The 24,547-nt window shown below is 39.2% G+C and overlaps 2 protein-coding genes across 3 annotated transcripts; one reads left to right on the forward strand and one right to left on the reverse strand.

The window, feature by feature from the left end:
* Positions 1-372: 372 nt before the first annotated feature.
* Positions 373-7,070, forward strand: ficd (FIC domain protein adenylyltransferase). 2 transcript variants are annotated; one of them, XR_014627921.1, is made up of 4 exons: positions 373-487; positions 1,059-1,408; positions 3,876-5,261; positions 6,403-7,070. XR_014627921.1 is itself a non-coding variant. In XM_084413583.1 (3 exons), exons 2-3 carry the CDS (start codon positions 1,138-1,140, stop codon positions 4,952-4,954), a joined length of 1,350 nt encoding a protein of 449 aa, XP_084269709.1. In that variant the 5' UTR covers positions 373-487; positions 1,059-1,137; the 3' UTR covers positions 4,955-5,476. The 2 variants fall into 2 exon arrangements, 1 of the variants encoding a protein (XP_084269709.1); XM_084413583.1 differs by lacking the exon at positions 6,403-7,070 and having other exon boundaries at positions 3,876-5,476.
* Positions 7,071-7,148: 78 nt separating this feature from the next.
* sart3 (spliceosome associated factor 3, U4/U6 recycling protein) lies at positions 7,149-24,251 on the reverse strand. The gene is made up of 19 exons (XM_084413563.1): positions 23,999-24,251; positions 20,843-20,969; positions 20,255-20,359; positions 19,816-20,000; positions 19,501-19,606; positions 18,633-18,757; positions 17,425-17,580; positions 14,308-14,446; positions 13,946-14,053; positions 13,735-13,812; positions 13,596-13,654; positions 13,398-13,507; positions 11,852-11,964; positions 11,644-11,720; positions 11,262-11,430; positions 10,667-11,133; positions 10,370-10,522; positions 9,991-10,178; positions 7,149-9,077 (listed from the first exon to the last, which is right to left on the reverse strand). The coding sequence occupies exons 1-19, from the start codon at positions 24,194-24,196 to the stop codon at positions 8,867-8,869; spliced, it is 2,874 nt and encodes a 957-aa protein (XP_084269689.1). The 5' UTR covers positions 24,197-24,251; the 3' UTR covers positions 7,149-8,866.
* Between the last annotated feature and the right edge of the window lie 296 nt (positions 24,252-24,547).

Raw genomic sequence — 24,547 nt, forward strand, 5'->3', positions numbered from 1 at the left:
CTATAAATATTGAAATAAAAGAAATTAGCAATACTTTTTTTTTTTTTTACATTGTATAACTTACATTTGATTTACAACAACGACAATAAAATCTTTCCTCAAAAAAAGAACAAAACAATAATTATTTCCTCATAGTGTATCATTAATTTAACTAATATAATATACGTGAATACATATCTCTGTTGAAATAATATTGTAACTGGCAAAAAATGCTTATTAGATTCACAGTAAATAACATTACATACCAACCGATCCATCTTGTCCAATCGTGTAGTTTCACGATCTGAAAAATGTGTTGCTGCACGAGGGTGTGTGGCAAATATCTGACCAATCACTGAACGCATACTTGGTAAAATCAACCAATCAATTTTAACCTTACAAGTACGCGATACTCTTTTCGCGGAAGTTGACGTTGCTAACAGCAGGGCAAACATTTCTGATCATATCCATGATTTATACTGACAATGACACGTCTGTAACCAAGAAGGTATGTCTGAACATTTGCGTCTTGTTTTACATTTTATAAAGGACGTAATTAGCCGCTGCTTTTAGGGTTGGGATAAAGTCTTTCTGTAGAAATCAAATGCATGAATGATGTAATGACTTGTCATGAACTGCTATAGTCATGGACTGTTTATTTTAATGTGTCTACCATCGGGTGATCTTTCAGGTGTCAGATGTGGAAATATCTTGTTCTACAATATTATAAGTAACGCTATTTAACTACTGTGTTATAAAAATAAAATAAAAACGCCAGTGTTTAAAACAGCATACAAGACGGGTGTACATTTCAATTACTGGTTAGGTGCTTTAAAATATGTAAATTACTGTATTTGTGGCCACTCCTGACCATAAGTATATTTGCCTCTGATCATCGGACTACCAAAGAGCATGATTGTAAGTGTGGTAAAAAATCACTGGACATAAGAAGGAAGCATTCAGACTATTTCATAAACTGTCAGAATTCCCAAGATCCACCTGACTCACAATTGACTGTAAGGGGATTTTTTTTAAATCTTGATTTAACATCTTTTGTCTTAACCTTCTCTCTCTCCCAGGTTTTTTTATTCTCCTAGGTTTTCAGTTTCATGCTAGAATGTCGGACATGTGGCCTGGGGAATCTGGATTCCTTGACTGATGGCAGCTCTGGCAGTATTTCGCCATGCCAGCAGCAGTCCTCTGCTCTGGAGTTGGGGGCCCGTTCTGTTTGCCCTCCTGGGATCAGTATGTGTTCTGTGGCTGCCTTTAGTGGGCATAGAGGAGCAATGCTGTGCCACACTGAAGGGTATTGCTCTTTTGCGCTGCCAGCTGTGGGGGGGTGTCCAGCGGCCTGTAGTCCACACCACCAGCCTGACGGTCCCCTTCACAGCGCTAGACCTCCTGCCACAAAAACTCAAGCCCAGCAAAGGTACAGTTGAAGATGCTGCTGACTCTATTTACGTTCTTAATGCATGTCCCTGGACTTATTGTGCATAATGTATTGATGAATTATGTTATTCCAGAGTAAAAATCGTAATAATCTTTCAAAAAAATTTAAATAGGTTTTTCCTCTGAAATTAGGCTAGTCCTTCTGCTTGTCTCTAAATGCATTATTAATAATTTGAATTATATGTATTACAGATGCCCTGGTTCAGTGTCTTATAATTGCAGTCTTGCAATGTCTTTTTCCAGTCTGAAACTCTGAAACTGTAAAAAAAAAAATATATATATATATATACACACACTCACCTAAAGGATTATTAGGAACACCTGTTCAATTTCTCATTAATGAAATTATCTAATCAACCAATAACATGGCAGTTGCTTCAATGCATTTAGGGGTGTGGTCCTGGTCAAGACAATCTCCTGAACTCCAAACTGAATGTCAGAATGGGAAAGAAAGGTGATTTAAGCAATTTTGAGCGTGGCATGGTTGTTGGTGCCAGACGGGCCGGTCTGAGTATTTCAAAATCTGCTCAGTTACTGGGTTTTTCACGCACAACCATTTCTAGGGTTTACAAAGAATGGTGTGAAAAGGGAAAAACATCCAGTATGCGGCAGTCCTGTGGGCAAAAATGCCTTGTTGATGCTAGAGGTCAGAGGAGAATGGGCCGACTGATTCAAGCTGATAGAAGAGCAACTTTGACTGAAATAACCACTCGTTACAACCGAGGTATGCAGCAAAGCATTTGTGAAGCCACAACACGCACAACCTTGAGGCGGATGGGCTACAACAGCAGAAGACCCCACCGGGTACCACTCATCTCCACTACAAATAGGAAAAAGAGGCTACAATTTGCACGAGCTCACCAAAATTGGACAGTTGAAGACTGGAAAAATGTTGCCTGGTCTGATGAGTCTCGATTTCTGTTGAGACATTCAGATGGTAGAGTCAGAATTTGGCGTAAATGAGAACATGGATCCATCATGCCTTGTTACCACTGTGCAGGCTGGTGGTGGCGGTGTAATGGTGTGGGGGATGTTTTCTTGGCACACTTTAGGCCCCTTAGTGCCAATTGGGCATCGTTTAAATGCCACGGCCTACCTGAGCATTGTTTCTGACCATGTCCATCCCTTTATGACCACCATGTACCCATCCTCTGATGGCTACTTCCAGCAGGATAATGCACCATGTCACAAAGCTTGAATCATTTCAAATTGGTTTCTTGAACATGACAATGAGTTCACTGTACTAAAATGGCCCACACAGTCACCAGATCTCAACCCAATAGAGCATCTTTGGGATATGGTGGAACAGGAGCTTCGTGCCCTGGATGTGCATCCCACAAATCTCCATCAACTGCAAGATGCTATCCTATCAATATGGGCCAACATTTCTAAAGAATGCTTTCAGCACCTTGTTGAATCAATGCCACGTAGAATTAAGGCAGTTCTGAAGGCGAAAGGGGGTCAAACACAGTATTAGTATGGTGTTCCTAATAATCCTTTAGGTGAGTGTATATATATATAAACTAAAAAAGAAGTTCTTATGCTCACCAAGGCTGCATTTATTTGATTAAAAAAATAATAATAATTGTGAAATATTATTACAATTTAAAATAAATGTTTTTCTATTTGAATATATTTTAAAATGTAACTTATTCCTGTGATGCAAAGCTGAATCTTCAGGGTCACATGATTCTTCAGAAATCATTCTAATGTGCTGATTTGGTGCTCAAGAAACGTTAATTATTATTATTATTATTATTATCAACATTGAAAAAAGTTATGAACACTTTTTTTAGGATTATTTGATGAATAGAAAGTTCAAAAGAACAGCATATATCTGAAATAGAAAGCTTTTGTAACATTATACACTGCCATTTAAAAGTAAATTGTCTGCAACTGTTTTCAACATTGATAATAATAATGAATGTTTTTTTGAGCATCAAATTAGCATTTTAGAATGATTTCTGAAGAATCATGTGACTGGAATAAATTATATTTTAAAATATATTCAAATAGAAATATTTTAAATTGTCATAATATATCACAGTATTACTGTTTTCAAATAAATCAAAAACATTTTTAATAAATGGTTTTACAAATTTTATTATGCTTTTTTTTCCCCGTTTTTTATCAGTAATTTAGTTTATATGTTTGAATTTTTTTAGTTTTAGTTAACAATAACGCTGTTCTGGTAACACCCATTTTTTCATGACTGTCAATTCATTCAAATTACCTTTTTTTATTCTAACGTGCTTTTGTCTCATCTAGCTTTTGTCTGTCAGGTTTAAAAGCAATTAACTGTGTAATAAAATCAGATCAAATATATACGACTGAAAAAAAGAAAAGAAAAGACACTTACTTTCAAGATAAGTGATAGTGCCTTTTGATTATGCGTCTCTCAGCTGGAATGTCATATTGTGTAACGCTCACCATCTGCTTGTTTACAGAGACTCGGTTGGAGGCGAAGGCGGCTCTCCAGCAGGCTTTGGAGATGAAGAAAAATGGAAAAAGAGAGAAAGCTCATAAGCTGCTTGTCCACGCACTCAACATGAACCCTGAGTTTGTGGACGCGCTCACTGAACTGGGAACCATTCTGGAGGAGGAAAAAGATGTTGTCCAAGCTGACCACCTCTACACCAAGGCCCTCGCCATCTCGCCCTGTAACGAGAAGGCTCTGGTAAGCAGGGATCGCACTCTCCCTTTAGTAGAGGAAATAGATCAACGCCACTTTGGAATCATCGATGGAAAGGTGCGACGTCTCATGTCCATCCCCAAGGGCAACTCTGCCTTACGTCGGGTCATGGAGGAGACCTACTACCATCATATTTACCACACCGTTGCTATCGAAGGCAACACGCTCACTCTATCGGAGATTCGCCATATTATTGAGACCAGATATGCTGTACCAGGTAAGAGTCTTCAAGAACAGAATGAGGCAATTGGTGTAGATGTAGCCATGAAGTACATCAACACCACCTTGCTGTCCCGTGCTGGAGCGATCACTGTAAATGACATCCTTGAGATCCACCGGCGGGTTCTAGGCTACGCCGATCCCGTGGAAGCCGGGCGATTCCGTGCTAGCCAGGTGTTCGTGGGACATCACATCCCACCGCACCCGCAGGACTTAGACAGGCACATGCAGGAGCTGGTGCAGTGGTTGAACTCTGAGGAAACGCTGCATCTACACCCGGTGGAGTTTGCAGCTCTCGCGCACTATAAACTGGTTTACGTGCATCCGTTTGTGGACGGGAACGGACGGACGTCCCGCCTGCTCATGAATTTAATTCTAATGCAAGCTAGTTATCCACCGATCACCATTCGGAAAGAGCAGAGGGTAGAGTATTACGCCGCCCTGGATACAGCCAACGAGGGTGACGTTAGGCCCTTTATTCGGTTTATTGCGAAATGCACAGAAATTACACTTGACACGCTACTGATAGCCACAACCGAGCATGCAGTTGGGCTGCCTGGGTCAAGTAATCAAGCCTGCCCTGACTGTAAACGCACCATACCTGTGCATAGCTGAAAGACGTGTGGGTAGATGGGGAGAAGATTGCACATGCATGTAAATTGAAGTGCCATATGGTCCATATCAGCCTCTGAAATAAATCATTGTCCAACCATATACTACTAGCTTGGGTCCTACAGTACATGGACAAATTGTGGATCCATTTTTGTCTTTTTGTGCATTTAATGTGTAGCTATATTCGTTACAAATCCTATGTTTGTTTGTTGACCGTTAAAAATGTCCATATTTTACCCCTACAACTTTGTAGCCAGTTTTAAATTAGAAATGAAAGAAAAGCTTTTCTTTTCTTGGAAAAAGACCAGGGGCCTCATTTATAAAGCTTGCGTACGCACAAAACGGGGCTGAAAACATGCGTACGCCAGTTCCTGCGCAAAAGGTGGGATTTATAAAGAAAAACTTGACGGGAAAATTTGCGCACCTGCACGCAAACTCTGACCCATGCGTACGAACGTTTTGGAGATGGAGCCCTTTGGCGACACCGATGGTGAGCTGGAGTTAAATGTATTTTTGGTCACTTTTATACAGAAAATCTAAAGAAAATTAAACATATACAGAAAGATTATACAAATACAATTTCAATCACCAACCCTGTCACTTGAAGCAAATATCCATTCCTTCTTAAATGTCCGCGGCAGCGAGCGTGTTGAGCCGTTTAGTGAAACTGACGCAAATAACAGTTTAAATAAATAAAATACTTCTGATATAAACATTTATATTAAATATGCCATTCAAATTAATGGAGTTAAACACTTAAACATGAAATCATTACTGAAGTTACAACATTTTTTTTAAGTTCATTCATTAGAAATATTTGTTGTGGATGCGATTGTTTTTGAACACTTTTCCTGTGGCGTGCTTGAATGTTTTAACCACAGAGATAATTGCTTATGATAATACCAGATTGTCTGAGTAAATAGTTTTGTGCAAATAATGCCCAAGGCCTATCTGTTTCCATTAAAAATATAAATCAATTAAAAATACAATTCGGCAAGTGGAAAAGATTGAGAAAAACTTTCTCTGAAATGTATTTTACACTATTTGATTTATGTAGGCTATTCAAAAACAAGGCAAGGATAGACAACTACTTGATTTGTATTAATGTAATGTTTCTTGTACCGTTTATATCATTTGCATATGATTATTCATCCACGTGATAACGTTTAAGTTATCACGTGGATGAATAATCATATGCAAATGATATGTAGATGAGGATCTGCATAGTAAAACTATGCGTTGTAAGCTCCATATATGGTTATTTCGGGTGGAGACGCATGTACGCACAATCTTCCGCTGACTGGGATTTATAAAGTGAATTCTGCGCAGGTTCTGGCGTACGCACGGTTTTATAAGTCTGAATATTTTTTTGCGTACGCCATTTTTGGCTTTTGTGCGTACGTACACTTTTAGTAAGGTTCCTACGCACAGTTTTATAAATGAGGCCCCAGGTCTGTGAAATGCTGAAAGATTTCAGTTCCATTTAATTTGGTTTATGATTTTCAGATGCTTTTCCAGCTGAAGTACATTTATTGTGAACTCTACAACTTGTTTTCTACAACACATTTCTCTCTTTTCATAAGACTAGCTGCCAGGCTACAGTAAAGAAATGTCATGTTCACAAATGAAACCTTTGCCATTACCTAGAGCATAATCCCTGATTTAGTTTTACATCACAAGTTTATTTTAAAAGGTCATTCATTTTTAAATGTAACTGAAGTACATTTTCTTCTTTTGCGTATTTATTATTCAGTGATGTATGATGCAAGGGATATTATAATTGATTACAGCTGGTCAAAATGTTATTTCGGAAGATTATTGATTACAGGAATATTGTTGAAATGTGAACCTTTTTTAATAAGTATCTTAAAAGATAATTTGATTTATTTTGGGGTTTGCCACTATTTTCAAGCACTTTAGTTTGATCTATTTAAACAGGTTTAATTTATATTACTACTTCTAAAAAGCTATTTTATTATTGTGTGTAATAAATTATTTTGCAACTTCTCATTTCTTTATAGCATTTAGTGGATCCTTTTGACTTTTCATACACAGGTTAATAGTCAGTATCCACTGTTGTGAAATAAAAAAATGTCAGATGTACCCTTGGACAAAAGATCAAACCGGTCCACTTATGAATTTGTCTTTAAACGAGGCTAAAAATCAATGCGAGCATAAATATCACACAAGTCATATGTTTGACAACCACATACATTTAATTGCTTCATTAAACAATTTAGGCCTTAAAACAAAAAGGATCAAATAAAATGAAACCATATGACTACATACAACTTGAGCAACACAGAAAATACAAGAGCATTATTAGAAATGATTGAGTGCCTAAAGATGACACCGACGTGGTAAATAAAAATGACCAATCTATAACCAAATAAGAGTTTTATGAGTTTTAACCAAATCAAGAAAGTGCACAATTCAATACATGTATTCTATGTTTTCATTATTTTTAGTGTGGAACAAGACATTGCAACAGCACTTTTTTTTTCCTTTTTTTTTTTCTCAATCACTACTTTAGGCCACTGTGGTGATCAAACGCAAATATAGAGAGCTACTTTTTTTTATTCTTTTTTTTTTTTTACTTCGTTCAAAATATACAAATGTTTTACAAAACTATGGCCAACCATTGAGGGGTTGAACAAGAATCAAACACAATCAAAAGAACAATGCAGGAGGGAACTGTCTAGTGTAGACCACTGCAGTTTAAAGAAATACATCAGCTTAACGTTTAATAGTGGATGAAATACACAAGTCCATCATTGCCATCAAAACCAGTAAATAATACTAATATCCAGGACATTTTAGATGATATATGTTGTGTATATATATACAATACAGTATATGATGGGTTCACAATCAGGTGAACTCGTAGTGGAAGGTTCTAGCGATATACAGCTGCATAGATTCAACTTCAGGAAAGGTCCAAACAGGTTGTAAAACTATCGTGCTCAGCCAGCCCTTTGAATATGACCACGTACGCATGTGAAATCTAAGGTTCTACACTGAATGTTGACTTGAATCTGGCTGTGGAGCGCAAGCTTTAACCTTCAGACCATTATCGAGTACACAAGGTAAGGCAGGTTTACAAGCTGTGTCAGCAGTTAAACAAGATTCTAGGGCAGCGCTTTGGAGAAAATACAAAAATGTGTGATAAAACTCGGTAAATAGAATCTACTAATTTCCAGGACAGGACACGTCTTAAATCAAGCGCTGCAGTCCAATAAACACCAAAGTTGAACCTCTTAGACACAAATGTGTTGTTGGCAAGGTGCTGGATTTTATTTGCTGACAAGATCATCTATTACCCTATTAAATCTTCATTTAGAGCTTGTATGAAGACATTACAGAAGTATGTTGGAAATCTACACATGCAAAATAGTTGAGTTTCAAATGGTCGTGGTACTGCAAATAAATTATTTATACAACATGCAGTTGAAATATTATATAAAATAAAGGTTTTGATCTTTATATTTTTGTTTGCTTTGACAAGGCAGAGGTGCAGGACGCATCTACAGATCAGCTGCCCCAAAGGGACCTATTGAGAAATTAATCTGTGTTGAAACTTATGATGCATCATGTATTTTCATATTAAATGTTCTTGCATATACCTTTTAAACCAATGGTTCACGTCATCCGTTTTAACATCCTGTTAAAAAAATACTTGCTGACAAAATCTGAAATCTGCCCCCTTTCTTTATTACTAAGAATTTAAAGAAAACAATACAGCTCACATCTCCATTGATTAGGTGTTAAAATAGTTTAATTATATATCTAGGGTGGTCACGTATTTACAGAAAGTTGGCTAAATTAAAACGCTGTTTCTCCGCCGGACTTCGTAAGGACACAGCATGGCTTTCTGTCAGAAGGCAGGTATTCCTCTTGTGTTATCTGCATACAATTTCACTTTTTGAGCAGCATCCTGGCAAAGTCCTCATTGGACAGAGACTTGGTTTGCGTGTCCAGGCTTGTGGTTCCAGGTCCTCCGTGCACTCCATCTGTCACTGTGGCATGTGGTACAGAAACGGTCCCGTTCTCCGCTTTGGCATCTGGAGCACTCTGTCGGTACAGAGAGCGTGGCAGCAGAGAGATCTGAGTGCGTCCTTTTCCCCTTCTGAAAAGAAATAATAATGTTTAAAGAGAAAAGAACTGATGTTTTCAGTAAATCAGGACTGTGAAAAGAAAATTGGAAAACTGTAGGATGTTAAACACAGAGGCTTTGTCACATGCATTAGGGCTCCTTAGGGCTGAAAAATTTGGGAGGGGAAAATTTAATTGTGGGTTTTCTGATTTAAAAAAAAAGAAAGAAAAAAAAGATTAAGATAAAAAAAAAAAATTGCTGTACTTTTTTGTGATGCTAAAAAATCTGCCCAATTTTTTAAATATATACATTTATTAAATAATAATAATAATAATTAAACTTATTTTAATTATGATTAATATTATTATTAAATACAAATATATTAAACAAAATAAATATGTACTGTAATATTTCACTGTAACAGTATTTAAGAAACAATTTTATTTTAGGGAGAGCTTACAGCAACAGGTTTATAAGCGCTTCTCTTTACAAATCTGGTAAAATGGTTGGCACATGTTGTTCCTAAATGCATGTTATAAGCGACCCAAACTCAGAGCAACTCAGTTCGCAGTAAATGTTGCTCCACATAAATTCATCTCTGCAAGCGCTGTGAGAAAACGAAAATGCCACTTCACTCTGAAACACACAGCGGATACATTTATTTAATTCAATTGCATCCTTTGTGATTTGATAATCACTATGTCATATCACAGTTTTGTTTTAATGCGATTATTCGCTCAGCCCTACAAGATAGTTCCAGTTTATAGTTAAACAGGCAGCTGAAACCTCTTTTTCTTTCCCAGATCAAATATTACAAAACAACAACAAAAGTATTTTCTCTGGAGACATGGGGCTTTGTGAATGTTATTAATTACGTTGAGAAAAACTGTGGTCTTGGCTACAAGCAGAAATCCAACACATGTGACCAGCCGCATCAAGTACTTACGCTCCCTGAGGTTGCCTTTGCATTGTTGCCCCCAGGATTCGACTAGGAGCTGCTTTCTCTTCCATATTCCTTCTTGGGGGGTTACTAATAGCAACAGAGAGTGTGAAGTTCTCCAACATGGTGCCGTCCATCTTCAGCACAGCCTGTGAAGCCTGAGCCTCATTCTCATATTCCACATATGCCAGACCCTACAGAGCACACACATTAATTACTGTGGAGAGAAAACAACCTATTCCCATAAGTTTTTGTTTAAAATGTTTGTTGTTGTTTTTTTGGACATGAGTAATATATTCTGGCAATATCAGCTTGGAGATTCTTCTTTCAGGTATACTGGGACAGTCGTGTTTTGTATTCATGTTGGTGACAGAGACCTACACACCTTGGGTTTGCCTGAACGGTTGGTGACTAGCCGGATGGCTTTGATTGTGCCGTGTTCTTTAAAGAGGTCCTCCAGTGTCTCTTTAGTGCAGGTGTACGGCAGGCCCGAGATAAAGATCTTGTGCTTCTCCATTGACGTGTTGTACTTAAAAACCTGCCAGGAAGACATTGTTATAAAAAATGATTAACATTTTTAAAAATCCAACCAATGCTCGCCAAAGGAAATGTACTAATTGTTCACTTGAGCATAGGGATGACGTGGAAACACCAAAAATTCAGAAGTATACAGTCTACATACCTTGAAATCAGGATTCTTGTTCTTGTCCACACAAGGAGACACATACATGGGCCGCCCATCCACCTCCTGCCTGTCTAGTTTCAGTGCCTCAGGTACAGCTAGTCGGTCCTCAAATTGCACGTAGCAATAGCCTCTAAACACACCTTTTGGTGTATACACGAGCCGCACCTGCTCTACTGTCCCACAGCCCTTAAACAATGTTCGCAGCTTGCCCTCGGGGTCTTCCAGATTAAAGGCCAAGTTACTGACAAACACACTATTTTCGTCTTTGCGCTGCTCCTTTGACACGTCCTGGGGTTCTCGCTGTGCTTCGGGCGCTCTCTGCTGGTTCTTTCGGAAACCAGGAGGCTCAGTTTTACGCGGTGGTGGAGCTCGTCGGCCGAAAAGCCCGCTTTCTGTCTCCATGAGCTCCTCTGTGGCCGTGCTGCCAAAGTCCTCTTCCCCCCGGAGCCTCTTGGATGGCAGCTCTGCACATATTTGATATGTCACTACAGCCAAAGTCTGAACCACACTGTTACCTTTTACAAATGGAAATAACCTCAAATTTCTTTTAATACTTAACAGAATTATAGAAACTAAAGCTCTCCATCCATACCTGCTTCCTCTCCCCATTCCTCCTCGCCATCGTCTTCAGCTTTCCGTTTATCCCCTGTTCGGTTTGCTTTCTGGCTCTTCTTTTGGCCTTTTTTATCTGCCTTGGCTTTCCTCCTTTGCTCAGCTTTCTCCTCCTCTTGTCTGGCTAGGTTAGCCTCTTTTATAGCCACCTGCAGAAACAGCATACAGATGGCTTATTTCTAAACATTAAAAATTACATTTCTACATGGTAAGCTTCCTACCAGATGCCTCAAACATGATACATACATATATCTGAATGCTTAAATATTTATGTTATTTTTAACAGGAAAAAGGTCTTAAATGAATTTGAAATATATGCCAAGTTTGGGGAAAATTCCAAAAAGGCTAGTTATAGGACTGACTCTTGCTCTCTGCTCATTGACTCTGTTGAGTTTGGTCCCTGTTTTTTGGACTGCAGCATCCCAGTCTTCCAGAGAGCCTGTGAGAGACAAAACCCACATAAACACCCAAAGCTGAACACCCGCAGAAACAGCAGTATATATATATATATATATATATATATATATATATATATATATATATATATATATATGCATGAATTAAACTCACCCTCCACTCTTTCAAAGTTGAGCAGGACATCACACACATGCTCAGGGTAGTCTGATGTACACTGTACAGCTCGGTGAAGAGCCTTCCTGCAGTGAACAGTATCTCCATAGGACCTGATCAACAAGCAATTCAAATAAATTAAAATAACCTCAACAACTTATTAGCTAGGGCTAAGTCAGGGGCAGCCCTGTTAGCACACATTATTCTGATAAAACAAACAAATGTTTGTTTTCATAAAATGTAATCAAGTCACGTAGTCTGTGAGGGACTGATCCTAAACATCGGTTATTTGTGGTAACTACAGTATGCCGGGCAGGAAATCCAAACGTTAATCCCTATTATCCATCTACTTCAAATATGACATATTTGAAACATTAAAGGGATAGTTCACCCAAAAATGAAAATTAGCCCATGATTTAGTCATCCTCAAGTCATCCTAGGTGTATATGACATTCTTCTTTCAGACGAATACAATCGGAGTTATATTAAAACATGTCCTTGCTCTTCCAAGCTTTATAATGGCAGTGAATGGCCATTTGTTTTAAAAGTCCATAAAAGTGAATCTATCCATCATAAAAGTGCTCCACACGGCCCCGTGGGGTTTATAAAGGCCTTCTGAAGAGAAGCCATGGATTTTTGTAAGAAACATACCCATATTTATAACTTCATAATCTAAAATAACTAACTTCCGCCAGACGGCTGAATGCATACTACGCAAGTCGACTTGCGACACAAGAGTAACCCGTGACGCACGTAGGATGTAGAAGCATCGTAAGCTTAGACGCCTCTTGTGGTTTAAACAAATAGGGCTGTGCAACAAACTCAAGCTCCTCCTCCATTATATAGAAATCCTCTGACATTTCTCTTCAAAGATTTCTTGACTTTTTAAATATAATTCCAATTGATTTAATCTGAAAGAAGAATGTCATATACACCTAGGATGGCTTCAGGGTGAGTAAATTATGGGCTAATTTTCATTTTTGGGTGAACTATCCCTTTAACCTAGATAAATGTGTGCTATTAGGCGCATATCCAAGTGTTTGAGCGGAGTGTGGAATAGGCTATATTCCTATAATAGCCTATAGCTATATATTAAACGCTCATGGTTTAGTATTCTCCTCAGTAAATATTTAAGTAATTAAATTAATATAAACGTGATTACTCGACTAATGGCTTAAATTAATGACTACTAGTCGACTAGAAAAATATTTGATCTATTAGCACACATTATTCTGATAAAACAAACAAATGTTTGTTCGCATAAAATGTAATAACTTGCTCAATCTTTAAAATTGAACTGATTTTTCTGTTGATATCTGTTGACTGTACAAATTTCCCCCCCCTTAAATGAACGTGAATTTCAGAATATTTTAGTATTTGGGTTGACCCCCTTTTACCACAGCAAGCTGCATAAACTCCACAAGTTTGCGTAAAGCCTGCTGACCACATTATCCAGCATGATTTGAGAATTATTCAAAGAGAATCTTGTTCTTCAACAGAAGCAAAAACATATGACTTGTTGCACAAACGGATGAAAATTACTGACCTTTCCAGGTTGTAATATTCTAACCACATGTTGGCATATTTTGCATTCCCTTTTGTCATTATGCTGTCCCACAGTTCACGGGCCTTCTGCATGTTCTTACAGTGTAAGGCCTGTTTGGAACAAACAGACACAAGCAGTCAGCAGAATGACATTACTTAAAGGAGGATGGACAGATGCAATGGTATAATGTTTCCTCACCTCTATCTTTGCCCAGATCTGCATTATTGTGCAGGACAGATCTCCACTTTCACTGAACCCTGAGAAGTGAGACAGTAGTTAAATATTTCTTTCTACTAAGTCTGCTCTCAAACCTCATAAAATCAGACAAGATACTTACTCTCTTCTACATCCTGTTTCAAGTAATCAAGGGAGCGTGCAAAAGCTGCCCGCAGCTCGTCCAACTCCCTGCTCCACTCTGCAATGATCAACAAATCCATCAATAGTAAAAGATTCACTCATCTGATATCAGCTGTGACTGTGGACCAAAACTTGAGAATGTAAGAATAGATCAGAAAAAAAGGGCAGAAAAGAAAAGCATATGGTCTTGCCTTTGCTGAAATCAACACGTCTCCTCAAGTAGTCCAAATAAGATTGCCAGATTTCTACATAATCAGTCGCCTGGATGAATCCTGCATTCAGGGCCTTTTCAAACACATCTAAAGAAATATTTTTGCATGTTAAAAATGTTTCTATTCCTGCAAAAGGATTCATAAATGGATTCAACATTACAGTGTTCCCACACCTTTTGTCATTATTTCATAGAGATTGCACACAAATATATATTATTTTATATTTAGAACTGAGCATAATCTAAGAAAGTTAAATTCACTATATAGATTTTTTCCATGACAATAGGAACCCTGTTCTAAATCACAACATTTGATGACACAGAAATGACTGAAACGAGTACCTGTCACTGTCTGATGGTCTGTCCCATGCCGCTCTAAAGCCAAAAGATAGCTCTTCCACAGGCTCATGGTCCAGGGACAGTTCCTGACGGCTCGCTCATGAGCAGATAACACTAGATCTTTTATTTTCAACTGATGATCCTGAGGTAGAACAAAAAAAACAAAAACAATTATGAGCAAATCTTTTTTTGTTGCAGTAGGTGTAGAGAGTAGGTGTGAGTGACCAAGAGCAGCTATTTGACAAACACAAAAATGATAGTTTATCACCTAAACCTTCTGCCAGTGAATTTAGAACATTTTCAACCGAACAAAGGGAAAGTTGTCCTATTTATTAACATATCATGGATGTAACGGGTAAAAAGACCAGAAATGAGGCTTGTTTCAAACAAATGCAGAGGAAACAGGGTTCCAGACTGCGACCATTTTTTGAGAATGTGCGAGTTCAAATTTTATGTGGTCGCATTTGTGCGAGTGCATGGTCATGTAGCCTACTAAGTTAAATTCACGCATGAATTTTCCTGCATTGAACTTGTTTTAGCACCCGCCAAAGTGAATTTTTGTCCCGCCAAAGTCTTATTTGATCGGTGAGTAATGTAGATGAACTGCTGCGCTTGTGACAGGGCGCATGTTTAACTGAAAGAACGAGCAGAGAGAGAGAGAGACGGTCGCGCGCGCGCACTCTCTGTCTTCGGAGCCAGGCGAAAGTGTAAACAAGACTTCACCGTCTCCAAACTAAGCGCTGTCTCCAAACTAAGCTCTCTCTCCCTCGCACATATTAATCAAAATAAATCGACACGGTGGTAAAAGGTTTACCGCTTTTACCCAATTACCGCTGGGTGTGAATTGTGCTAAATAAGTTGCCTTATCTTCTCTGAAAAGCGTTCCGGACATTCAGCTGACATAAAATCACACTTTAAATAAACAAAAAAACCTATCCAGTGATGAAATGTTTTCTGTGTTGACAGAAATCTTGGATGTCCATGTCCTAACTGCTGGGATAATCACACAACGCGCAACGCGCGAACTAATGACTCCTTTGAACCGATTCATTTTAATGAATGGTTAAAACAACTGATCTTTCCAACAGTGAACTCAGGAGACGTCTGAATCGGGTTAACAAGGTTAACAATAAGGTTCTATTTATTACATAAATAGTAGGCTACAGTTTGCTTACTCAAGCTTTAAAATAAATAAAACCACTTGTTTTTTTGAAAAGCATATGACTAAATTTTTCCACACAGTGCTATCAAGAATCGATAAGAGAATCGTTAAAGAATCGGATCGATAAGCAGATTCGTCAGTGGCATTGATATTGATAAAATCTTATCAATTCCCATCCCTATGTGAAGACAGTAAAATTATAAATCAAACATTAAAGAACATACATGTTTTTTTAATCGTTTTTTTGAGAGTTAAAAGATTAAAACATTTTGCTAACATGAGGTCTTGTGTCACTGTCAGTCTTTTTACATCAGTGCAAAACTAGAGTATGCAGATTAAGACCACTATTCATCAGCATGCATTGATTGAGCATGGCATGTAGCAAAAAAAAAAGGTGCGACCAAATCATATGCTGGTGCGACCAACTGAGAAAGTTGGTAGCACCAGTGCAACCAGTGGAAAAGTTAGTCTGGAGCCCTGGGAAATGAGAAAAACTATACTTTTGTTCTATAAACATGACTGCAACTTTAGGTTGTGTGCCTGATTTTAACAGAATTGCAGAGACTGAAACCAATATACATCAGGATGAATGACAAGCAAATTCACACCTGAATATTACACAACTGAAGTCAAAATACAACCAAAATTCTGATTTATAGATATGTAAAAATCAAGATATCAATACAGCATTGCTTGTTTAAATGTACAGAAAAGGTCTTGAGCCTTTTTGTCTTCCACACCAAAGCCACTGAATATGCTTCAGGAAGAGCAGGTGGTGTGTGTGATGAGTTTTTTGTAATGATCATAATTCCCCGTCCAATCCAGCACTGCTTGTTTTCCTGCCAACCCATTTACAAGCACGTCTGCTGCTCAAAAATTACATGTAGCATCAGGCTAAAGGAGACATTCAGCAGGGAATCACTCCTCCATTGTAAAAGAGGTTTAATCTACAGCCAAGACAAATCGGTCTGTGGGAAATTGCCTTACATCAATAACCATTCAGTAAAATGCAATAATGGCTTTACAAACGGGAGAGATGAATAAAGTCCCTGCTTTGCACACCCTACGTCAACTCAACATCTGCTCACTGCTCTTCTGTTTTTGTTTCATCAAAGACTGAATGTGGATATCTGTTGAAGTATCAATCATGGTAGCAATGTTCTTTGAAGCGTACAAGACTACTCTACTATAGCCGAATACTCTGAATAGATGGTGCATGGATATTAGTAAGAAAGAAATGAAGATTCCATTTCACTATGGAAACGGATCTAACACTCGTTCCTGAAGTGGTGCAGGTCATTGGTTACGTAGAAGGCTTTAGATACAATACAGCACTTTGTAAAACCAAGTAATAACCCCCTATATCCATTAGGCAAAGCAGCTCTGTGACTCAGTGTGGGGTGCATATAATTTAGTTAAATAGCATCTCAATTTAATCACCTAAGAGAGTACAAGTATGGAGGCTTGATTTAATTACTTCACACATCCATAGCTGCCAGGAATTCAACCGCCTGAATGAGTTCCACTAACACACTCCAGCCCATAGCCCTTAACGCAGAAGTTCATTAATTTCAGTCGTTGAATCAGAAAGCCCAAATGGATAGAAGCTTTGGCTGCTAATATGGGGAGGTGTCATTCTCTCCCCTTCTCTGTCTTATTTTTCTCCCCCTACGCGCCTTCCACCATCTCTCTTTCTATCTCGTTAACTCACTGTTTTCCCCCTCTCCCTCCCTCCATCTGGTGAGGTGCTGGCTCTCTAATGTGTTCTCAGCTGCAACTGCGCTGTTACGCGTTTGTGGCTTGTGCATCTCATTACCATCCCATTAAAGCAATTAATATGTTCCTGAATAAACGGAGGGAGGCGTGGGGCAGGCACATGTGCAGATGCACATTCATTTTGTGAGCTGTGCGAAGGGCTGCTGGGTAAAGGGGGACGTGTGCTTATGTAAGTCACTCACCAGATACGTGTTGTATTTGATCCACAGGTCTGGCACAAGGCAGTTCTCCGCCAGTGCTCGCTCAAATATAATCTGGACACGGGCCGGATCCCCTTCCTTCATCTCAAAATCTATGTACGCTTGATACTCCGCCAGCTTTGGAGTTTCAGAGACCAGCTAGAACATCAAAAAGAACAGCATTAGAAAGCACAAAAGAGAAACAACAGTTTGAATTTAACAGAAAAAAAGAGCCATACAGGGAAATTACATCTGTTCTAATTAAAAGAGTGCAAGAGCACTGAACTGATTATTGTAGAGTTTAATTATAATTAGTGCCTGGGTGCTTTCATTTAAAATAAGTGCAGTGCAATTCTGTTCACTATTAAAAATGACTTCTACTTTCTGGGAGCATGGCACATTCTCCACTTTCTATGGTAACAGCACTATTTAGGTTGAATTTGTTTTCTGATTTCAGTTCCTCTTGTGACTTGAGTGAATTATTTGTTGAATATGAAAATCTGCATAGTATAAATAATAGCATCTACATGTTAATGCTGCACTGCTACACAAATAGGGTAACTGATTAGTTTATGTATTTGTCAGGTTGAGGTCTACAAGCTTTAATGTCAACCTTAGCTACCCATAGCCATTTTCTTTCTCTAATGTGCTAAATGTCCAAAGAAAAACAGGATATTCAAAGTAGGGAAAAAAAAGGTAGAGCATGACTTGATTTTGTCCTCTGGGAATCAATTAAATGGTGAAAAGTGTTCAGGTTTTGCAGTCAATTATGGAGGACTGGCGCCAATACCAATTTGGTTAAGCAGCCTTAGTGATGTCAGCCAAAAAGGAAGTTGTTTCAGAGATGGTTTAAGCCTTTAATGTTTGATGAAAGACTAGGAATAAAAAGAAGAAACAAGAAAACAAAAAAAGACCAGAAATGTGCAATAAAGTAAATAATAAGATTAAATTGAGATTTCATGTCGACTTCTCCTGAATGGGTGAATGTATAGTGTTGATTAGCATATGTTTGTGGACAAAGAGCTTTCGTTACCACAGATGGTTTATTCGTTCAGAATCTCTAAATGACACTTGTGAAGACTGATTTTGGCTGTAAGCAGGTTACTTCTATAAAAGATTTTAAAATCATAACCAATCATTTTGCATTAAATTATGATGGAAAATCAGAAAACCAAAGGGTCTCCACAGCAATAAGACAAGGGCATAGTTACCAAAGCCTCCTCGTAAGGTTTGCATTTCTCCATCTGTTTCAGGGCACGTCTGTACTGGTGTGTGACCGTCTCAGGTACGCCATCATCAGCCCAGTCAGAGTACTCCGCATACGTTCCCTCCATATCTACACGACACAATGTTAAAACATAAACATGAGAAACAAAGCATCCAGATATTTCAGCTTTCAAAACATTTTCACTGTTACTGGAACACAGTTCTGTTCTGTTTCAGAGATGCTTTGAAATAGTTTTTCTGTTACTACTGCATTTCTCACCTATGTCACCACTACAAGGCAATTTTATGACACAGAAATAGGGCAATAGAAACATGAGCCGTGCTGTACGAAAGCCCAATCTGTAATCTGGCTCTCTTAGCTGAGTGGGATGTGATCATCCCTTTCTCCACCGCATCTCCGGTGCCAAAAGCAGCCGGCAAGAAAAAAAAAAAAAACCTGCTCACAAAACCAGACCATCTGGCTATCTGCAGGCTGCTCCTGGCTCTCCTGTCTCTAGCCTGTGTTACAGTGTCTGGCAGCACTGGTGTCTTCTTGACAGAACCTATACTACTTGGCTTTAAGAAACCACATGCAACGGTCAATTTTATTTGTAACTCAAGTCTTAATCAATACCATCTGACCAGATTTCACTTCAGTCTAGACATGTTGTTCTCAGTTTATTTTATTTCTGCCAAATTGCACAATCTTATATTCATAGTCTAAATTCTTTCAGCATCCGTTCTCCCGAACCTTTCGCCTGTGGATAAGTTTTTCCGATTATTCATTCCAACACTGGAAAGAGAAAGAGACAAGAAAGAATGGGAAAGTGGAGGACTGAAGGAGTGAGAGGAGAGAAACAGAGCAGCTCTCACCCATCAGAGGTACAGCTAGCTGCCGCCTGAAGAGTGTGTGTATGCGGTCGAGCTGGGCGTTCAACAGCTCCTGCTGCTCCTGTGATGGAACGCTGCCAGGAGGAGGCTGAACAAGAAAGAGGGGGTTAAAACACCAATACAATACAAAAAAAAAAAAACACTGCAATCGTTTAAGATATTTATACAAATTCATACTTCTCATTACTATTCACGTGATATTTAATAACAGGCCTTTCAGTTTGGCTATTTTGACAGCCACCTTAATGCCACGCTGATATTCTGTAATAAATCTAAGTAGGAACCCAGAGTACATACCTGTACTGTTGAGAGAATAACAATCTCAAACTCCCTGTAGGCCTCCCAGATTGAAGCTCCTTTAGTCACGTGTACACCCACTGCAGTCAGTGCCCTCTCAAAGATGGACCGAACACGCTCAATCCCTCCCTGAGCTCCCATTCCCCCAATGGAGTACTGCACATATTCCAACCAGATCTCTGGACCTGTGAATGGGTTAAACTTTAACAGCAGCTTTTTTTAAATCCCCCAGCACAGGTTTATCTCAAAACAATCCATCTTACAATTCAGAAGTAATTACATGTTCTTTATCAGATTATTGGTGGTAACTGAATGCGTTTTACAGTCAGCTCAAACACTTTGTAACAAAAGTATTACTTAGAAAACACTAAAAAAATTTGACCAAATTAAACCTGTTTCTAAGAACTGAAGATTATGAACATAGTTAAGCCACACTTACACACATAATCGTTGACAGCCCTCTCAAACAGCTCGTAGACTTTCTCGCGTTCCGATTCGTCTTCTGTTAGGCGAATTTCATCCTTAAGCCAGTCCAGCCAAATCTCTGTTCCACCAAACATATTCAGTCAAACATAGCACGCAATAGCCATATCATCACTTGTTTGTAATACATACACATGTATTTACAGACTGTAAATACATACACATGTTTAAAGACTTCATATTTTGGTCAAAATATTCCTTATATACACTAACTAATTTTCTAATTGCACTTTTCAAAGGTTTCCCCCCTTTTCTCTCCTATTGCTGTCCAGCGCTTTTAACACACTCTCATTATCAGGTCCAGTAAATCAATATGAATCACTATCGCAATTCAAATGAATTGTAATTTGCGAGGTTGCTCAGTCCTGTTTCTGGAAAGCAACTTTCCTGGAGAGTGATGTGTATTCAAACCTCAAGAACAAATTCACAAAATAGCCAGGACTCTAAAACCACTAGCTGTCCTTTCACTAAAACTCTGGCTACCGCACAAGGCACACAAAGAGAACAAAAAACAGAAGAGGGAAACAAAATAAGGATGTCCCACCTTCAGTGAGAGGAAAGAGTTCACTCATCTTCTGCCTGGCCTTGCGCAGTCTGTGAAGCTTCCCTTCTTGCCGCAGAAGTTTGATCAGGTCCACATGGCAGTTGTAATCAAATGCGTTGATTGACAGCTGTAGAAATGGGACACAGGTTGTTGACTTTTGTTTTCACATGGTATTTACAAAATATTATACAACTGCAATCTTGATTCACAAAAGGGGCTTTCGCACCAAAAGAACATTTTCATTGTTTCTATAACTACTGACAAACGAAGAGAGTTTCTCAATCCACCACAAAGAATTTAGTTGGAAAGTTGGAACTACAGTAACAAACGCCAAACTGACAGCGGCCAATGCCTGTAGTCGGGACATGCCCCCGTTTTTCCCTCGAGCCCCGCCTTCTGGTTGAACGAGCCCCCTTGTTTTTCGCGCAAGCTCTTGCGTTGTGTGCGCGAGCCCTGCCTGTTTCCAGGCTCGTTCAACCTCTATAACTACTTTTCTGGTTGCAGGAACTGGCAATGATTTTAGATATAGATATAGATTTTATTCACGCTGCTAGGCAGCCTGGACACCATGGACCAGATTTTCCCCTCAAAAAGGGAACCAATCACAGAACGGGGAGGGAGCAGCAAGACGATGACGACGTCTATGCGACACACCGAAGCAGTTTGTTTATATCTATGGATCCAACATGACAGCAGACGTGAAGTTACCTTTCGATGCAGCCTTAGATAGTGTTCTAAGTAGTTTAGACAGCAATATTCGCTGAACGCCATCGTGTACACATAAATCTTTGACCCATCGTCTTCTTCGTCGAATTTCTGTCGCTCTACATACGTTATCTGGTATAATTGAAACGATTGGCTATGAGCTACGTACAGGCGCATTTGATAGACATTCGTAGCGCCCAATAAACGGCTCTGGGCATTCGTAAACCATGCCTCAAATACGAGAAAATGAACATGTGGTTCCCAGACCACGTCTCAATGAGACGAGGTCTGACGTTAGCCAGGCTAGTAAGTTAGAATAATAGATCAGAACATAACTTTTAATTTAAATAAAAAAATGTAAGTGATGCTTTTTGTGAACAATATATAATCAGTGGATGCAATGAGCTCTTTTGACGGCGCCTCACGAGCTCAGAAGCTTATATGCCTTTTTGCCAGAACACAGCAGAACAGCTTGTGACGCCGTCCGCTGAAGAGGTGCTTTTCTATGGCGAGGAACATATAAGACGGGCTTGTTCAGACGGTGCAAAGTCAACAGTCTGAAGAGAGAAAGATACAGTGGAATTGGGGTTCATGTTGCTTTAAAAAGGCAGAGCACCAATCACTATTCACACACTTGAATGACGTTTTTGAATGACGTGCTGAGCAGGAATTTTGTTCTAGGGGGACCACTCTGGTGGCTAGTTCTTATAACTACCCGGTGCAAAAGCCCCTAAAAAGTATCCTGTAGAAGTTGATCTACAAAAGTTTAATATCAGTAAACATGTTAAAATCCTTCAGAATAAATGCATCAATATGAAATTACATTGCTCAAAGAAAATGTTTAAATGGGAGGCATATATACACAAAATATCACATGATTGCAACGATTAAGGGAGTATGCAAGGTATGAACTAAATAATGTCTTCTAAACTGCATTACTTCATCAGCACATATTCTTTCCAAACATTTAACCAATACATTTGGTTGGGTGGGATGGCTAAAGATTCATCTGGACAAGGCAGGCATTCACTGTAGTCTATCACCCAAGAGTGGGAGACACTGGAACAGTTCCACTTCCCACGGAGAGCAAATATCTGTAGGACTTAAAAAATAAATCAGATAATGTGACTGGTTTTTGATCCACTATATTTTGCAGGGAACAAGCTAAACTTTGATCTCGGCTTTCTTATGCATTATAACAAAACAGAAACGGGCTGGTTGGTGTAGAGATCAGACACACTTGGCAAATTTGGCATTACAGCTGTTGCATGGTTGTTGTTGAAAGGGGACTTGACTACTGTTCCATGCAAATCACCGTCTTTCATCCATTTATGATGGTCAGAAATGAATTCAGAATGGAACAATTCAATGCAAGGCCATAGCCTGTGCATTTATCATGGAAACAAAGTTAAAACATTTTTTACAGAATCACACAGAAAGCTGACACTCATGCTGAAAAGAACACATCTTAAACGAGTCTAAGCTAGTTTTCTGATCTTCTAACCTGGTCAGTCGGAATATTTTAGAGGGCATTTGGATACTTTCTAGATGGAAAACCAGTTTATATAAGTTTTATGCAATTGGCATAACAGGCATTTTGAAGATGCTTTTATCATAAGCGACTTGCACTGCATCAAAGGTATACATTTGATCAGGTCATACTTTCCCTGGAAATCAAACCCATGACCTTGCTAGACAGTTTGCTAGAAAGCTTGCTAGAAAGCCCCTCTATTGTGCCACACTGGTGTTTTCATCTGCTGTACACAGTTCGTCAAATCAGAATCATCATCCACTCCAAAACAGAAGTCAAACCCCCAAGAGACCAGAGCAACACAAAGAATCTCAAAGCAAACACGTGGACATGAAAACGGTGCAACATTATCTTCACCCCCTGATACAGCATGTGGTCTGCAACCCTAAACTAATGTGTAATAATCACGATTCAAGTCTAAAATCACCACAGCATCTAATAGGCGTCTCTCTTGACAACTCCGTTGCATACAGCTCCCTCTATATGAGCTCTATGGCGCGTGTTTGAACTCCGTGTCGTCATCAAAACACTCCAACAGTAAACTTTATTCTTATAAATTGCACATAAAGTCTTTAGACACGCAAGGGCACAAAGCTCCATAGACACATTTGGGACCGCATATGGGTGGAAAACAAGTAAAGAGGCGAAATGAAGGGGCAGTTTAGTGGGATTAAATATCATGGCACAAGTGCTCGCTAGCTCACTAAAGCCTTTGCTAGCCACATTCCTCTGGAACAGTTAAGCATTTCTGTATTTTTATTACTCCTGGCCATGTATTTGGTATGTTAAGCATGTATGACGTCTCTAATAACCGGGTTCTGGTAAATATGTGTACAGAAACTCCCCAGGAGAGTCGTTCGTGCCGTGTTTTGAGAGCTGCGTATGTGAGGAGAGTCGTTAGCCTCATTCATTCCTCTCACCTGCTCCTCCAGCCGCTGGATCTCTGCTTCATTCTCCCGCTCGTCCTCAGACGTGTTCTCTTCATCTTCCTCCTCGGAATGCTCAACTCCCATCCCTTCTTCTTCTTCCTCCTCCGACTCCATCTCTCGCTCCATGCCCTCAGCCTCCTCTTCGATATCTGGCAACAACGTCTGTTCTTCGTTACCCGTCGCCGCCATGTTGAGTCTTATCTGCCTGGAAACAGGCAGGGCTCGCGCACACAACACAAGGGCTCGCGCGAAAAACAAGGGGGCTCGTTCAACCAGAAGGCGGGGCTCGCGGGAAAAACAGGGGGGCGTGTCCCGAGACTCAGGCATTGGCCGCTGTCAGTTTGGCGTTTGTTACTGTAGTTCCAACTTTCCAACTAAATTCTTTGTGGTGGATTGAGAAACTCTCTTCGGTTGTCAACATTAAATGTTTTTCACGCCTTTGTCCAATGCAGCAGACAGCAGTAATAACACATGTACATTGAAATTCCTAAATATTCACATTTGATATGCATACTAAATGTCAAATATTTAATATTACTA

This window comes from Rutilus rutilus (assembly GCF_951802725.1).
Source record: "Rutilus rutilus genome assembly, chromosome: 7".
In the NCBI taxonomy this organism is placed as follows: domain Eukaryota; kingdom Metazoa; phylum Chordata; class Actinopteri; order Cypriniformes; family Leuciscidae; genus Rutilus; species Rutilus rutilus.

What these genes read in the sequence shown, in the direction of transcription:
- ficd (XM_084413583.1), top strand. Translation starts at nt 1,138, where the DNA reads ATGGCAGCTCTGGCAGTATTTCGCCATGCCAGCAGCAGTCCTCTGCTC. An exon ending in AAAACTCAAGCCCAGCAAAG is followed by an intron (nt 1,409 to 3,875) that starts GTACAGTTGAAG and finishes GCTTGTTTACAG; the next exon opens with AGACTCGGTTGGAGGCGAAG.
- sart3 (XM_084413563.1), bottom strand. Translation starts at nt 24,196, where the DNA reads ATGGCGGCGACGGGTAACGAAGAACAGACGTTGTTGCCAGATATCGAA. An exon ending in ACTCTTTCCTCTCACTGAAG is followed by an intron (nt 20,360 to 20,842) that starts GTGGGACATCCT and finishes TTGGTGGAACAG; the next exon opens with AGATTTGGCTGGACTGGCTT. An exon ending in ACAAGAATCCTGATTTCAAG is followed by an intron (nt 10,523 to 10,666) that starts GTATGTAGACTG and finishes TCTTCCTGGCAG; the next exon opens with GTTTTTAAGTACAACACGTC.